Consider the following 16,906-nt stretch of genomic DNA (forward strand, 5'->3'; position numbering starts at 1 on the left):
AGAAGTTTTAGAAATTGTGGAAACCATGACACATGAGATGGTTAGGAAATTCTCTGCCAACTAAGCGATGACGGGCGAGAGAATGCCGGGAACGAAGCTTGGAGCTTTTTGTTCCCGCTTTGTCTTCTCTTGCAGATTTTGCAATGACTTCGGATCGCCAAAATGGTGATCTTGAGTCCACTATTTGTTAAAAAGGTCAGATATTTTTAGCTTCGTGCTTGAAAATTTCTTGACTCTCATATATAAGAACAATTTAAAGGTTCTGAAAAATGAACTACCCACAAAATTCTGTATCGTCTGCGTACTTTGGAGAAGCAATTCACCAGCTTATTCCCTTGCATTAAACCGTACTAATACACCTATAAGGAATAATTTTCCGGGATACGTTTTCATGCAAAACAGCAAACTGTTTCATTTTGTCAAATGAGTCGAACAAACACCTAAAAACCATGTGTGGTATCCAATTAAAGATTTAACAAGCACCTAAAAAAGCAACAACTCTTCTCTCTTTCGAGAAATATAAGAGAAGAAAGATTTTCATGTAACACCAACTTTTGACCATATCACTGTTCTAATTTTCTTGATATGTTCCAACTTTTATTGACAAATGTAGAATAGGAGATAAATCTATTATTACCCTCTTAGCCTTAGACAAAATCTATGTAAAAAAGAAAGGAATGAGAGCGATATCCCAGTTTTTTGTGGAAAAGATTAGAACATTTTACATCTAAAAGGAGAATTTTGGAAGAACATAAACTATCATGCTTTCTGAGACTCTTTTTTGACAGTTGCTATTAAAAGTGAAACCTTTATTTAAAACATTACAAATGTGACGCAAATACTTGGAATTATGCTTAAAAAAGAGGCCATTTGGTAAGAAAGTGTTCATGAAATAATGTTCTAAGACCACCATATTATTTTCCACAAAATGGGTGTGATTGATAAATCCAATGATCAACCATTGGACATAATCGCACAATGTATTCTGGAACAAAAACGTGGTTTATTTGAAATGTGTTTTAAGAACATAATGTTCCTTTTACCAGACGCCCCTCGTAGGGTTTGAAAAGAAAATTTGTCAAGAACAAAGTTTCCAGTTAGCAGCCCATAAAAGGTAACGTGATTAAAACAAGTTAATATCATACAAACATAGGTCTGGAGGAAAATTAAAGTCCACTGGGTTTCTATGCACAATGGATTATATGGATCCCATGCAGCTATGCATCAGATCCAAGTAATCAAACATTGCCTAATCCATTTCATAATCAAACCCGCAATCCAATTCCTAAATCAATCATATTCAGCAAAAATAAAGATTTGTAGTAAGTTGGAACTGAATCACCAATTGGACTTGGACTTTCTTCACGATCCTCACGAATTGGATTCCAATACAAATTGGATGTCAGATCATATGAGACCAAGAAATATGGTAGCACACGCGCACGTATTCCAGCCAAATGGGGGACATTCTCGCAACAAATTGACGCAAAGAGGTCATCAGTTCAATTGCATGCATCCTACATGACAACTGAGATTTTGGCATATATCAAGCAGCACCACAAAAACATACAATATCCAGATTGTTGGGGCTTATGCCAGATTTAGGACCAAGACATAGTTGAAGTGGACCTCGTCTCATTACCGACATTTTATTGGATCCTGAGGCAGGGGCAGGTGTGGGCAATTGCCACCCAAAAGAAAAAAAAAAAACTTATTTTTATATTGACAGTTTTGGGCAATTTTTATCATTTACATGGTTGATGCCCCTAAAAAATTTTACTAGTGTGCCTTGGCCAAATATTTCTGGCTTTGCCCCTGATTCAAGATAGTAGAGACTTTTTTTTTTTTTTTTTTTTGAAAAAAAGGGTTGTGATTGCATGTCAACATAAATGCTGGAAGCAGTCAGACTTCTTAGTTGTTCGCCGCCCTTTGATGGTGAGCACAGGTCCGAGTTTGATCTATTTTTTTATAAAATCAAACTCTTTCTGCTATGTGTCTATAATCTATATTGATATACTCTCATCACTAGATGTACTTAATAGAAGTATTATAATCCGAATGAGTCAGAGTTTTAGCTCAATTTTGGTTCCAGTTTCCTGATACGCTTCAAACTCATGGGTAGAGCCACATTTGCATATATAAATAATATAAACATTGATATCGAGATAAACCCATATCTATCACCAACATAGATCAGTTGAGCACATGAAAGCAAATCAGATTCGTATGGAAATTCATAGAGAAAAAATAAAATGATATACATATGGGGGCTTGTTTCTGCGGCCTGTTTATATTCTACAAGCCTCCAATGGCACCTTTCACAAAGCATGCATGGATGGTGGCGATTCAACTCAAGGTCACATAGGAACATGGATGAACGGCCTTGGATGAGAAAATGAGTTGTAAAAATCGAGTTTTTTTTTTTCTGTCCTTTTGCATTGAAAGCAAGTTTTGGTAGGTACCACTTTTCTGCAAGTTGTATCTTCTCAACTTTCATCTGTGGATTGGAACGCTTTAATTTTGCAGAAGGCACCTTTCTTTGATCTGGACCATCTTGCGCTGTCTTATTGAAAGCTAAAACTAAGACTTTGATGAGACATATTTACTACATTTTACATCAACTTTGTAGTAGTAGAATGCTGTCGATGCTGGAGTTGACCATTGCCGAAACAACCCTGCTGGAGCTTCTTCCTACTGATAAATCAAATCAGAAAAATGGGAGCAGTACAGCAAAGCAGAATGCATCAAATTGCTTTACACGACATCAAAAATCAAACCAAAGTTGGTTATACGTCTTGCATGCACAGAGTGGCGCAGGCACAGATCATATCAAACCAGAAAAAGGCAAGGCAAAATGGAGAAGCTTATCAAGTTGAAAGCATCCATCTGTCGGACCCCAAAAAGCGAAGCAAAGCAAAGAGATGACGCGGAATTGCAGAATTTCATTTTATGGGCCACCCCAGCAATTTGATCATGTCTACTGGAAAAGTTGGGCTTCCCTTGGCAGCATTGCCTCACTCATTTCAGCCAAAGCCAAACTTTGTGATTGGACACAAGAACAGTGGTGGAACACTTTTCAGCTTCGATACAATTCAAGAGGATTTCGTTATCAGGAAGGATGTCGTCTCCATGAGTTCCTTCAAAAAAAATTGTCACCGAGCAGCAATGTCAATAGGTTTCCTGCTCTGGCCCTCGGATAAAAGGAACAAATTTGGAGGCAGAATTGACCACTCGTTTGCCGCACATTCGGAGGCCAACCACAATCTAACGACTGATTGAGTTGCAATTGCATGCTACCAAATATGCACCAAAGGCGTGGGAGCATTTTTTTTTAATTTTTTTTATAAAGAAAGTTAACATTTTAAACATTTTTATCTTTTATAATCTTTTTTACCCATTTTAAAAGTTTTTTTATTATTTTAATAAGAGCATTTTGGTCATTCTTAGTGCACCAAATTTTGTGCATGTAACCAGCTTGGTCTCACAAGGATTTGCTCATAATGTGCAATAACCAAGATGCTTCATTAAAATAAAAAAAAAAAGGTAAAAAAATTGTAAAAAAGTCTAAAATATCTATTTTTTTACCAACATGTCAAAAAATACCACCCGCCTTCAGCTCGACGGCGCACCCCTACCTTCTTGTGGTTCAGGCAAATAGCACCAATATGCGAAAGACGTCATCTACCTGTGTTCTGTCTGACCAGCTATGCTACTTCCCTTCCCTTAAAACCAAAAGTATCAAACTATCGACAAGCCTTCCCTCGAAATTCTTTTTTACTGCTTTTCATTTGAAAACTTTTGTCAATTCTCCTTCTCACCGCGTCTTTTGTATTCATTAGGTGAATTGGTATTGTTTTTCCACCAAATGCATGAATTTTTTGCAAAGAATTGAAGCTTAGCAAGATTACTATAAACCTGGTTGTGTAGAAAAAACCTGACCAAATATTCTCCGAGAAACTTAGTTATTAAAGAGCAAGCTTTGTAACTTCATTTTAGGGGACTTTAGTAGGGTGTCTGGATCAACGAAATAAACTTATGAGATGTCCAAAAATGCCAGGTTTTTCACAGTTTTACAAAAATTGGGTTTAAATTCAAAACCCGATCGAACATGTTCGGTATTCAAAATGACTAAATTGCCTCTCTTTGGGATGGTGCAAATTGATTTTCTTTTCTAGAAAAATCTCGACAAAAGACTGTAAAATGGTCGAACACGATGTTAGGTGTTCGGGCCCTTAACACGAATTGTCCAAAAATTACTATTAAGAAAAAATGGATAAAGCAATACCAGTCAGTGGAGATGTCAATATAGATCATCTTCGAACCAGACGTAACTTTTTCATTAGGTTCACATATGCTATTAGCAAAAAATGGATAAAGCAACTCCTGTCAGTGGATAGATCATGTTCGAATCAGATGCAACTTTTTCATTATGATCACATATGCATACTCAAATTTGGATCCTAATACAAATAAAAAAAGGTTGGTATACTGTATTTGAATCCAACTTCTAAGTCGACATTCCAAATTTTTATATTAACATCTGAATTAGAATATAAACCGCATTAAAATATGCTAACAAACCAAACTTTAAAATGGGTGCACATTGAATAAAGAATATTTATTTGAAAACTCTAGTTTGAATCTGATTAGATAAATCAGAATCAAATTCGACAGAATGTCGTTTATTAGAATATAACCTGGTCATACAGAAAAAGCCGGAAGATTCTCAAAGGTCAAAACTATCATATATATATATATATATATAAAGAAAACGATGGAGTTTTGAGTCCTTTTTGACTATTAAGTATGAGTCCCATCTTCCTGTCAAGTTGGAAGGGGCCTGACGGGGGGCCAAAAATGCGTGGCGGTTGTTCTTTCTTTCGTTCCAAGTAACTGAGAATTGTCCTTCCGTTCTGCCTGTAATAAATACTCTCTTTGTGGGTTCAACCCTTCGCTGCAATGTCATATTACTCTTCATAATAAACTAAACATGTCACATTCTGCCTCTTAAATTACAAAAAGTCTCCTGCTACTACCCCTTCGTTTCGTTTATTAGGAAAAATTAATATTCTCAGTCCTACCACTTATCTATAAATTGGAAAGTAGAATCATGCTTTATGATTCAAGATTCTTGTAATAAAAACCACACTTCTCGCAAAAACTGTCTATAACTATAGGAACCCAAGGTGAACTCTTGCTAGACACGGAAGAGGGTAGCTGCAATTTTCTTTTAACAATACCCTTGTGTTGAATTACATTAATTTTTTTCTTTTTGTTTTTTCAAGTGGCATAACACATCTGGTCCAAGAAAGGTGAAGTTGTCAGGTTGATTTTTCGTAAGCACTATTTCTTTAGGTTGTACTTCACTGTGCGTATATATATAACACTCTAGTCTAGTCAACAGATGTATTGAGTGTCTCAAAACAATATTATATTATATAAGTAAAAACCAGACAATTTTTTTTAATTAAAAATGATTTTAAATAACATATAAACATTCTAGTATGTTTCTACAAACTATTTTAATATAAAACGTGTTTTGAATCAGATTGTTTTTATGAAAAATTGATTATATATATTCGAAAAACATGGTTGAACTAATCGATGAAAGTTGGCAGTTAGATTGATTCTTGTAAATGCTACTGAATGCTTAATACACAAGCTAATCCTAAAACAACCCAGTAACTTGGGGTTCGGCCTCTCTCGCTTTTACTTTTTTGGAGTAGGAGTGCGGTCTTTGGGTGGGTAAAAGCTGCTTGATCTTTTTACTAAATTCTTTAGCGAGCATGGTTGGTTGAAGCCTGAAGCCTTACCTACCCACACTTCTCAGCCTGCCTGAAAGTGGACGCTCCTGCCGCCTTCCCTTCCTTGGATACACTCGTAATATGACTTGGATTATGGAACCCAAAACAGAAAAGAAGAAGAGGGAAGAAAGGTTCGAGTCCACTATTGCTAGCCACACATTCTTGAATCTACTCTCCGCCACAAATTTCGCTTCCTCCCAACTATCCCCCCACAGCACGAGATTGAGGGAGAGATACACCCCAAGAAATGGTTGAGAAATCAATAAACACTTCTGTTGCAGAACTTGCTTCAGCCAGTCCAGCGGACTCCCTCTCTCTCTCACAGATATATCTTTGATCAGAATCGTTTCCTTTTTTGTGGGTTTCTGGAATTGATGTGTGCGAGTTGATCTCTCTGTGGTGGGGAAGGTGTTGGTTGTTGAAGCATACGGAAGGAGAGGTGGGTCGGGGGGAATAGCAGAGAAGGGGAAGCAGTTAGTGATGAAGATCCAGTGTGATGTGTGCGAGAAGGCGCCGGCGACGGTGATATGCTGCGCGGACGAGGCGGCGCTGTGTGCGAGGTGCGATGTCCAGGTGCACAAGGCCAACAAGCTGGCCAGCAAGCACCAGCGCCTCCCCCTCCACTCCCTCTCCTCCGCCAACTTCCCCCGCTGCGACATCTGCCAGGCATCTCCCTCTCCCTCCCCGTCTTCCTCCGCTCTTCTTTTCGTTTTTAAATTGATTATTATATATTATTATTATTGTTTTTCTATATTTGTTGACCATATTATTATTATTATTATCGTTATTTCTTAAGGATTTTTCTTCACAAAAAAATCAGGAAATTAGTTTCTGCCGAAACCCAAAACTTTGCCTTTAAATTCATAATTATATTATTTGTTTTGTTTGACAGTAATTGGGAAGTGGATGCCATCGTCATTTTAGTTTGTGCAATGAGTTTTCATCACTCATGTAAATGTTCTTTCCATGCTATTTTGTTGAGATTGACGCTAAGTCTCTTTTTTCTTTTCAAGAATATTTCTTTGCTACTTTATTAAGAAAATATACTTTTTTCAAATTCACTTTTCGGGATAAATTTGTTTTTTTCAAAAAAAAAAAAGTCCACAAATCAGACCTCAGCTTAAGGTACAGATCCTTTCGGTAGTGAATCGGTGGCAGGGCTACAAGGAAAAATTTCTTGGGGCGATCGGTATTTTTAGAAAAATTAAATTGGCAGGTTTGTTCTCGACTAGCAGTAAATCGGACTCAATAGAACTGTTAGCTTTTACTGGAATTGCAAAAGAGTAGGTGGATTTAACAGTATCAAATCTTTGCATGAGCGTTCTTGATTATCACCAAAACCGTAAATGGCATGAACGCCATTTTAAACAAAAAATAGAAGTCAGATTATATTTTTTCGGAAAATTTTTGAGAAATGGGGCTTTTAAAATTATGAATCTAGAAGTGTAATTTATCCTGATCTTTTCATTTTGATTACCAACTCATCTTGAAATTCATTCCGATAAATGGGTGATCTTCAATCATGGAACTACAGTATCAGTTTATTCTGAAATTGGCCATGAACATCATATTCCTCATTTAAAGCAAGCTTTTGCTACTTATTTATATCAATTTTGTTAGTTCCATGAAACCAACACGCCACTTGCCAATGGTCGATATCCATGTCCCTTCCCTCTTCCCAGCCCTGTTTCAGTGTTTCTGAAATTCTGAAGCGACTGCTTTTCAGCTCCAATTATGATAATGGGGGGTTCACAAAGTTCCTCTGTTCTTCTTATGGGTGACTTAAACCCTCTGTTACTCTTCTCGCAATACCAAAACCAGTGTTCTCAGGTGTTGTTGGCCTATTGATATTTACTATCAATCAGAAGGAAATGGATTCCATTTTGCTAGGAACAGCAGCGATTAGAAGAATCTGGATATGGTTCCACAGGAGCTGAAAGACATTAAACTGTTCTTCTCTCTTGGTGCACACAGGAGAAAGCAGCGTTCATATTCTGTGTGGAGGACAGGGCACTCTTCTGCCGTGACTGTGATGAGCCCATACACGTACCGGGGAGCCTTAGTGGAAACCATCAAAGGCTTCTAGCAACTGGAATCCGTGTAGCCCTCAGCGGCCCATGTGTGGATGACTCTGATCAGGTCTGCCTTGAGCCGCCAGCAAGCCAAAACCCAGCAGCCGTCAACAAGAAGCCGATCAAATCCAGCGCCGCTGCTGGAGGTTCGGTAGTTGATCCCTTCATTTCTCAGCAGCACCGGGAATACCCACCTCCTGAAAATTGGACTGTCAACGAGCTGCTGCAGCTGTCTGATTTTGAAGCCAACGACAAGGTGAGCTGCACAGTGCATATGCTTACAGTTTTTATGTGCATTCTTTTGGATATGCCTGGATTTTTTAAGATATCTACAATTACAGGATCTTCAGATGTCCTAGTTCCAAGTTTATCCATGAGAAAATTGCATCAAAGATAATATGAAAACCAGAAATAAAAACCGACTGGAAACTTGTCTTTTATGTGGCGTAAAGCTTATGCCAAGAAGCAACCAAATGTTCAAAATCTTCTGCTTTTATTTCAAATTCTTTATGCCTACTCCTAAGGGTTATCTCTGGATCATCCTGTAAATTCATCTTCTTGTCTTCACAAAATCCTTGAGGCATCATCATTGACGTCATCGGCATCACCATATTGACTTCTTTTAATACTGAATCACCTGCACTAGCTGCGTGCTGCCACTCAAAATGCTTGATCTGCAATAAGTTTTACCTGTCAAATTTTTGTTGCCATAACCACGGACTACCATCATTTATCTTGGTTATTACAGAAAGAATCCCTTGCTTTTGGGGAGCTTGAATGGATCACGGACATTGGACTTTTCGATTGTGAGGTGCCTCAAGAAGCAGTATCAGCAGCTCAGGTGCCACAGATTTCATCCCCATCATTCAGTCCAAATGCATCCAGACCGCCAAAATCTGCACCCGCAGCTAAGAAGGCCAGGTTGGAGATCGATCCCGATGATTTCTTCACCGTCCCCGATCTCGGCAATTTTGGCAACTGAGGCGTGGTTGCCAAATCCAATTGCAGAAGTATCTTTAGTCTTGCAGCCATGGATGCTTGGAATACATATTTTTGTGTTTCTTTTTGCTTCTTTAGTATTAATGTCTCAGGTACCCTGTGGAAGTCTGTCTTCTTTTATCTAGTAAGTTCGTTGTGGTATTAGACCGTTAATTAGGGTTTTGTTTCTGCGACGTGACACTTCCTCCGTGTTGCAGCACTTGCTTTTAACGTCTCTGTGTTTATGCATGTATTAGAACTTAGAAGCAAATGTTTCCTCAAGACCTATCCATGGTTGCATGTGTAAATTTTTATCCATATACCCTTTTTTGGAGGGGAAATCTCTCTCTCTCTCTCTCTCTCTCTCTCTCTCTCTCTCTCTCTCTCTCTTTATTTGGGGCTCAAACATTCTTTATATATATTTTTTTCATGCTTATATATATTAACTAATAATTTTTCTATATTGCTTAGGAAAACTTGTAAATATGACAGGATTACCTTTTGACAAGATTTCCTTAATGAACGTTAATAATTTTTTTTCAATCTTCTCTTTTCTATAAAAATGATTATTTAGAGTGAGCACATATTACGTAAAAATTATTAATAAAGATTATGTTATTGGCACAAGAAAATAGTAATTGTATAGAAATAACGCTTTTAGTCTTTATTTGTTAACCTAATGTGTTTCACTTGTAATTTAATTGAATGTGCTTAACAAGTGAATTAGGTTAACAATAAGGCACCAAATGAATCACTCAAATCTCATTCATTTTCATGCAAACCTGTGATTTCAATCTACTAAATCATTTAACATGGATATAACAATAAGTCAAGTACATTCAATAAAGTATGCGTGATCATATGAATCACTTAAATCTGACTCGTATTGGTACGACTATAGTGCACGATCTAAAGAATTGAAATTACAAGTTCGTATCAATACAAGTGCGATTTAAGTGATTCAAATGATCACACATACTTAATTGAATGTGCTTAACTTATTGTTACGTCCATGTTGCTTGATTAAGTGAACTGAAATCACAAGTTTGTATGAAAATGAATGTGATTCGAGTGATTCATTTGGTGTCTTATAGTTAATCTAACGTGTTTCACATGTTATTACATTCATGATCAATGATTTAAATAATTAAAACTCACAAGTTTATATGGATATAAAAGAGGCCTATGCATTAGTTTGATCCTTTCTAGTTTGTACGATAAGTTGAACATGTTGTTACATTTATAGTGATCGATGCACAAGTTCACATCAATACGAGTGGGATTTAAGTGATTCAATTGATCACGCATATTTAATTGAATGTACTTAACTTGTTGTTACGTTTATATTAAATGATTTAGTAAATTCAAATCATAGGTTTATATGAAAATTAATGGGATTCGAGTGATTCATTTGGTGTCTTACAGGTAACTTAATGTGTTTCACTTGTTATTACATACATTTGATCACTTATGTTTAATCGAGAGATTATGTTATTCATTTTTACTTGTTCTTACATACATTTGATAACTTATATTTAATTGAATGTGCGTAACCATTTATTACATACGTATAGAATGACTTAGTGGCTTGAAAAAAGAAGTCCGTTTGGAAATGAATGAGAGTCAAGTCACTATATTGGTCCCTTATAGTTAATCTAATGTATTTCACTTGTTATTACATCTATAATGATAAATGGTTGAAATCACAAGTTTATATGGATACAAATGGTTGAAGTCACTATATTTGTACACGTGTAGTTAGTCCGATGAGTTGAATTTGTTGTTACATCTATAGGGAACGTTCTAAAGGATTGAAATCACATGTTCGTACCAATACAAGTGAGATTTAAGTGATTCATATAATCATGCATACTTAATTGAATGTGTTTAACTTGTTGTTACGTCTATAATAAATGATTTAGTAGATTGAAATCACAAGTTTGTGCGAAAATGAAAGAGATTCGAGTGATCCATTTGGTGTCTTGTAGTTAACCTATTGTGTTTCACTTGTTATTACATCTTTGATCAATGATTTAAATGATTAAAACTTACAACTTTGTATGGATATAAAGGAGACCTATGCATTAGTTTGATCCCTTGTAGTTAGTTCAATAAGTTGAACTAGTTCTTACATCTATGGTGATCGATGTAAGGAATTGAAATCACAAGTTCGTATCAATACGAGTGGGATTTAAGTGATTCATTTTATCACACATACGTAATTGAATGTGCTTAACTTGTTGTTACGTCTATATTAAATGATTTAGTAGATTAAAATCATAGGTTTGTATGAAAATGAATGATATTGGAGTGATTCATTTGGTGTCTTGTAAGTAACCTAATGTGTTTCACTTGTTATTACATATATTTGATCACTTATATTTAATTGAGAGATTAAGTGATTCATTTTCACTTGTTATTACATATAATTGATCACTTGTATTTAATTGAATGTGCGTGACCATTTTTTACTTACGTATAGAATGACCTAGTGGCTTTGATACCAGAAGTTCGTTTGGAATACATATATAATGAATGATTTAAATGATTGAAATCACAAGTTCATGTGAATACAAACGCGTGTAGTTAGTCCGATGAATTAAATTTATTGTTACGACTATAGTGCACGATCTAAAGGATTGAAATCATAAATTCGTATCAATCACATACTTAATTGAATGTGCTTAACTTGTTGTTACATCCATATTTTTTTTCAACAAAAGTAGATTCTTAAAATTCTAGAATAATGTAATGTCCATATTTAATGTTACCTTTCCCATATTTTTTTCTATACCAAACATGCATATTTTCTTCTTTTTAAAGGCAAAAGCAAGTTCTAGTCTTTACTATTGTGAACAAGTTCATGTATATTTTCACCTTTTCCTATACCTTTTTTTAATTTACGATTACAATAGCAAGTTCAAACATGACGGATAAGAGAACAAATAGATATATTTCATCGTAGACCAGCTTGGAACATAATGTCAATTACAGAACTTTTAGAATCCATACCGTCAAGAAAACAGAAGTGCAGAGGATGATAAAGACAAAGTCAAAGCGTTTACTGTATTATATATTTATATACATATCGCTTGTCTTCTGGGACATTCTCACAAACATTTGGCGAGCGGCACTTGATGAATGACAGTGGCAGTCCACCCTTACAGTCCTGCAAAACAGCCACAATGACACAACGTTTCAGAACGGAAGTAAGTAAAAACTTCATTATAATGGACGAGAAGAAAAATTCAGAGAAAATGAGGAGAAAGGTCTGTCAGGCAGACGTCATCTGGCTGACAAATAGTGAAAGAGCGAAGGAAATTCTTGTGGGGATGGAAAAAATTAAAAAAAGGATATGATGATGATGATGATGATGATGAAGGGGAAGTAAAAGTAAGAGAAGGAAGCTCACCTGACCATGGCGAAAAAAGGGACCGAAGAATCGTAATGGAGTTCGCTTAGTATGTGTCCAATGAAGAAGAGTTTTTGTTTGCTTCAGCTTGGTTGAAGTGGTGAAGAACCTTTCTCTTCTTTCTTATTTCCGTCACAAATTTTTTTGGAGGGGGCTCCAGAAGAAAAGAGTTTAAAGAGGGTGTAGCGTTTTCTAACGTGGTATAATCAGCCTCAATCCCCCGATTTGAATTGAATTGGTGTCAAACCGATTCGAGGGTGTCACGTGATAGCAGTCAACTATTTTATAAATATTTTAAATTCGTTATATTTAAATTTATACATTTTTTTCAAAAATGAAATTAATGTTTTTGGCCAATTCAATTGATCAATCCATTCTGTTGAGGAATATGCTTTTATATTGTTTTCAAAATTGCGATTGAACACTCGTTACTTTCAAGTGAGTGACAGGTTCCTCGCTGCTCAGGTGAAGGCCAAAGTTTCCTTTCTTTGTCTTTGAAGAATTGAAGGCTGTGTTGGTGCTTAGGTATTATAGTATGTTCCACCTCCATAGCACCCATGAGAATGAAATTGTGCTTAGGCTTTAGGCAATGAACGTTGTTATTTCATTTCGTCGAGATAACAGAGCATATCATCTACATGATTCAAACCTAACCTTCTCCAGTATTTCATAATAAGGAATTATTGGATTCATCTGGCCATTTGTCTATTCGAATTTCTTCATTGCAGAGGTGACATTCGGATGACATACTCAAGAAGAAGCAAAATTACTCTGAAAACTCAGACATTCGATGTAATCAGCAAAAGAGGAAACAAGTCATGGATAGGTATGTTTGTTTCACTGCAGATGTTGGTGATTTGATTTGAGATTAGTAGGATTTAAACAAAGGTTAGATCCAAAACTATCAAAGGCAACGTTAATAATGTAGGCGAAGGTTGAGCTCAGAAGCCATGTGTTCGGCAATAGGGTTTTAGGAGGATTTAAGCGGAGCTTGCTTGTTGTGTCTTGTCCCCGGACTGGACTGGAGACCTCAGTCTGGCTGAACATCCATGGCTCTCTGGAGACCTGTCCCCTGCTTTCGGTTTCGGCTCCCTTCCTCTTCCTCCCTCGTCCTCTCCCTCATAAATCCCAAACCCTTCTCTACTTCCTCTTGTTCTGAGGGAGAAGAAGAATGCGACTTCGACCATGAAGAAGCGGTAAGCTTGAAACAACAGCCGGTTATCCCAATACCACGATCTCCCTTCGTCGACCGTTTCTACTCCGTCATCCAAGATCACCACCGCAGAACCCTTGGCCTGAACCCGAACCCATCTTCTCCCTCCTCCTCCTCCTCGGCCCACATCCCCAATCTATCCCGCGAGTTCTCCCAGATCGCCCCTCCCTCGATATCCCCTTCCGTCGTTGCCCACACCATCCAGAGGTCCGCCCAACTCCGTCATGGCATTCCTTGGCCCCAGACGCTTGCCTTCTTCAAATGGGCCTCCGACCACCCCGGCTTCGCCGCAGACGCCGATGGCGCCGCGACTGCCTACTGCGAGGCGGTCGACCTCCTCGGCAAGGTCCGCCAGTTCGACCTCGCGTGGGGGCTGATTGACGCCATGAGGGCCCGGGGTATTCCCGTGGTTGCCAACGTCTTCTTGGCCCTCGTCCGACGCTACGCCCGCGCCGGGCTGGCGGCGGAGGCCGTCCACACCTTCAATCGCATGGAGGATTACGGATGCGTGCCACACTCATTCGTGTTCGCTTCGGTGATTGGGGTTCTGGCGAAGAAGCGGTTCGCGGAGGCGGCGCAGTCATTCTTCGACGGGTTGAACCACAAGTTCCGGCCAGATGTCGTGATCTACAGCGCTCTGATTCACGGGTGGTGCAGGGTCCATCGGATTGAGGAAGCAGAGAGGGTGTTTCGGGAGATGAAGGAGGCAGGCATCCAGCCGAACGTGTATACCTACAGCTGCGTAATCGATGGTCTTTGCCGGTCCGGCCGAATCGATCGGGGATACGACGTTTTCCGGGAGATGGTGGAGGTTGGATGCGCCCCAAACGCGGCGACTTTCAATTCTCTGATGCGCGTCCACGTTAAGGCGGACCAGACCGAGAAAGCTCTGCAAGTCCACAACCAGATGAAGCGGCTCTCCTGCGAGCCCGACGCCATCACGTACAATTACCTCATCGAGGCGCACTGCCGGGCCGGAAACTTCGACAACGCCATGAAGGCGTTGAACCAGATGGTTGCGAAGGGGTGCCCGCCGAACGCGTCGAGCTTCAACCCACTGTTCCAAAGCGTCTTCAAGGCGAAGGACGTCAATGGGGCGCACAGATTGTTCTCGAAGATGAAGGATGTGGGGTGCAAGCCGAATACTGTTACCTACAACATCCTGATGAGGATGTTCTCGGAGACGAGATCGACGGACATGGTGATGAAGATGAAGAGGGACATGGACGAGAACGGCTGCGAGCCGAACGTGAACACTTACAGGATTCTGATATCCATGTTCTGCTCCATGGGTCATTGGAATCGGGCGTATAAGTTTTTCAGGGAGATGCTGGAGGAGAAATGCCTGAAGCCGGCGCTGCCCGTTTACAACATGGTCCTAGAACAGCTGAGAAAAGCCGGGCAGGTTGAGAAGCATGAGGAGTTGGTCGAGAAGATGGTGGCGAGAGGATTCGTGACGCGGCCTTTGTGATCCCGTTTTCCTTGCCTTGTCGCCGGGCATTCTTCTGCTAGTGCAGAAGAATGAAACATAGGAGTGCGCAGACCCACAGATTACGAGTAACGAAGATATGTAGGGAAAACTTGATTTTTGGCAGGAGTGAATTCTACGAGGAAAGAATAGGAAATTATATTGTGAAAGATCTGTTGTGAGTTCTTCTTCCGTGGAAGTGAAGAGTGAAAAAGGAGTTGCTTCAAGGAGCATAGATGTGAGTGTAAAAAAGTAGGCGTTATGGTTGGAGTGCTTAAGTTGAAGGGTATACCATTGTCGTTATTGACACCAATGTAAACTCAACTCAGGACGCTGAGATAAGGGGTGCTTTCGGACTTCTTTTTCTTTCTAGTGAGAAGTTGCTAACCTCTCACCTACACCGAGAAGTGAAAAAGAAATTTGAAAGGAATCTCCAATGAAGTATCACACATTTGAAGGAGATTCACTGAAGAAGTTCTTACCCATTGGCGGACAGCTCTCATCTGAGCAGGAAACAGTGGTTCTCTGTGAGGGATTTTGATGAAAATCCATGCTGGTTTATCGGTCGGTTAGGGAGTGGGGCATCTGTACGTGCCGGAATACAGGGACGGAGGATGGAGTTCTCTCTGACATTGGCCTAGGAGGTAGGCCAAGTGGCCAACCAATGAAGTGAGAACTGGCTTGCAGGTTTTGTTCATTTCTTAACATGGACTGTTAGAATCAATTTGTAAAAGCAATCAATAAGAAGAGATATGAACAGTTATTCATATGTAGTGATTGGCACGTTCTTTTCGACTTTGTTTGGTTTAATTGAAAATTGCCATTACATATACAAGGTAGTACTCTCCAAGCTTATACATACAAAGAATTTAGTTCTCCGCTTCTCTATTAGTTAGAGATACCATTGTTATTGAAAGAACTTCATTCTTACGTACGCGTTTCGGAAGATTACGTTCAGATAGTTTTAAATATGGAATCTGGTTACTTTCATATGTTGACCTTCTACCTTTCATCATGAACATATTCAACTGAATATGTATGTGAATATATGTTAGTAGTCTTTGTTCCTGTTGAACCATTGGATAATTATGTGTACTTTTTTTTAGGAATAAGCATAATACCATTTTGAACCATTTGGTAATTTATTTGTATTCAACAAGAATAGGCTCGGATACCACATTTTGATTTAAATGGGTATTTATCAGGACATAAACTATGGAAGGTCAATAAAAGTCATCGTGCAGAAGCATACTTGATTCCATCTTTAGATTGATTCCATCTTTAGAAGTGTTGGAGTATAATCTTTCAAATCTTTGTGTGAGAATGAATATCCTTGAGCAACTAACCGAACCATAGATGATGGGGAAGAAGAGAAACTAAATTTTTCTGTATGTTGCCCTATAAACTTCACCTTTTATATCTTTGTGACATTCAGCCCATTATGGAATCGAAGATAACGTATCGATATCTATACATATACATGAGTAACTACCCACGTCCCACGCCCTTTGAAAAGCTGTCAAGTCCTACTTTACACTTTTACGTAGTAGCTAATGTTCAAATTGTGTGCTATCGTAAAGATACCTCACCATCCATCAAAAGCTTTGTGTTAGGCATTTTCATCGACATATTGTCCGATGGTTCGACATTTGTCGCATCTTTTTTTTATATGGATGCGACACGGTAACGATCATTGCAAGCTCCTTGGCACCAACCGATGATGATGGTTTTCTATTTGTGATGATGTTTCTGTATTTGCACGCGCCCGGTAATTTATCAATTCCGCCGTGAATTGACCTGAAACAAAAAGGAAACGATATTTATTCGAAGACATGATTTTTTTCAATTGTATGGTCTTCGTACACGTTAATTATTGTTTGCTGATGCGATCAAGTAGTATCTAAGTGTTGGTTTCTGATCAAATTCAGCACATACAGAAAAGCACTTTAAATCCACACG

At 38.5% G+C, this 16,906-nt stretch overlaps 2 protein-coding genes across 2 annotated transcripts; both read left to right on the forward strand.

Moving 5' to 3' along the window:
* The first annotated feature begins 5,970 nt into the window (after window positions 1-5,970).
* LOC116251303 (B-box zinc finger protein 25-like) lies at window positions 5,971-9,195 on the forward strand. Its single transcript, XM_031625475.2, has 3 exons — window positions 5,971-6,470; window positions 7,779-8,132; window positions 8,625-9,195. The coding sequence occupies exons 1-3, from the start codon at window positions 6,285-6,287 to the stop codon at window positions 8,856-8,858; spliced, it is 774 nt and encodes a 257-aa protein (XP_031481335.1). The 5' UTR covers window positions 5,971-6,284; the 3' UTR covers window positions 8,859-9,195.
* Window positions 9,196-11,741: 2,546 nt separating this feature from the next.
* LOC116251552 (pentatricopeptide repeat-containing protein At1g20300, mitochondrial) lies at window positions 11,742-15,714 on the forward strand. Its single transcript, XM_031625889.2, has one exon. It carries the CDS (start codon window positions 13,316-13,318, stop codon window positions 14,948-14,950), a length of 1,635 nt encoding a protein of 544 aa, XP_031481749.1. The 5' UTR covers window positions 11,742-13,315; the 3' UTR covers window positions 14,951-15,714.
* Window positions 15,715-16,906: the final 1,192 nt, after the last annotated feature.

This window comes from Nymphaea colorata, chromosome 3, assembly GCF_008831285.2.
Source record: "Nymphaea colorata isolate Beijing-Zhang1983 chromosome 3, ASM883128v2, whole genome shotgun sequence".
Classification (NCBI taxonomy): Eukaryota; Viridiplantae; Streptophyta; class Magnoliopsida; order Nymphaeales; family Nymphaeaceae; genus Nymphaea; species Nymphaea colorata.

Coding starts and splice junctions, on each gene's coding strand:
- LOC116251303 (XM_031625475.2), top strand. CDS start 6,285: ATGAAGATCCAGTGTGATGTGTGCGAGAAGGCGCCGGCGACGGTGATA. Junction 6,471..7,778: donor CCCGCTGCGACATCTGCCAG/GCATCTCCCTCT, acceptor TGGTGCACACAG/GAGAAAGCAGCGTTCATATT. Junction 8,133..8,624: donor ATTTTGAAGCCAACGACAAG/GTGAGCTGCACA, acceptor TGGTTATTACAG/AAAGAATCCCTTGCTTTTGG.
- LOC116251552 (XM_031625889.2), top strand. CDS start 13,316: ATGGCTCTCTGGAGACCTGTCCCCTGCTTTCGGTTTCGGCTCCCTTCC.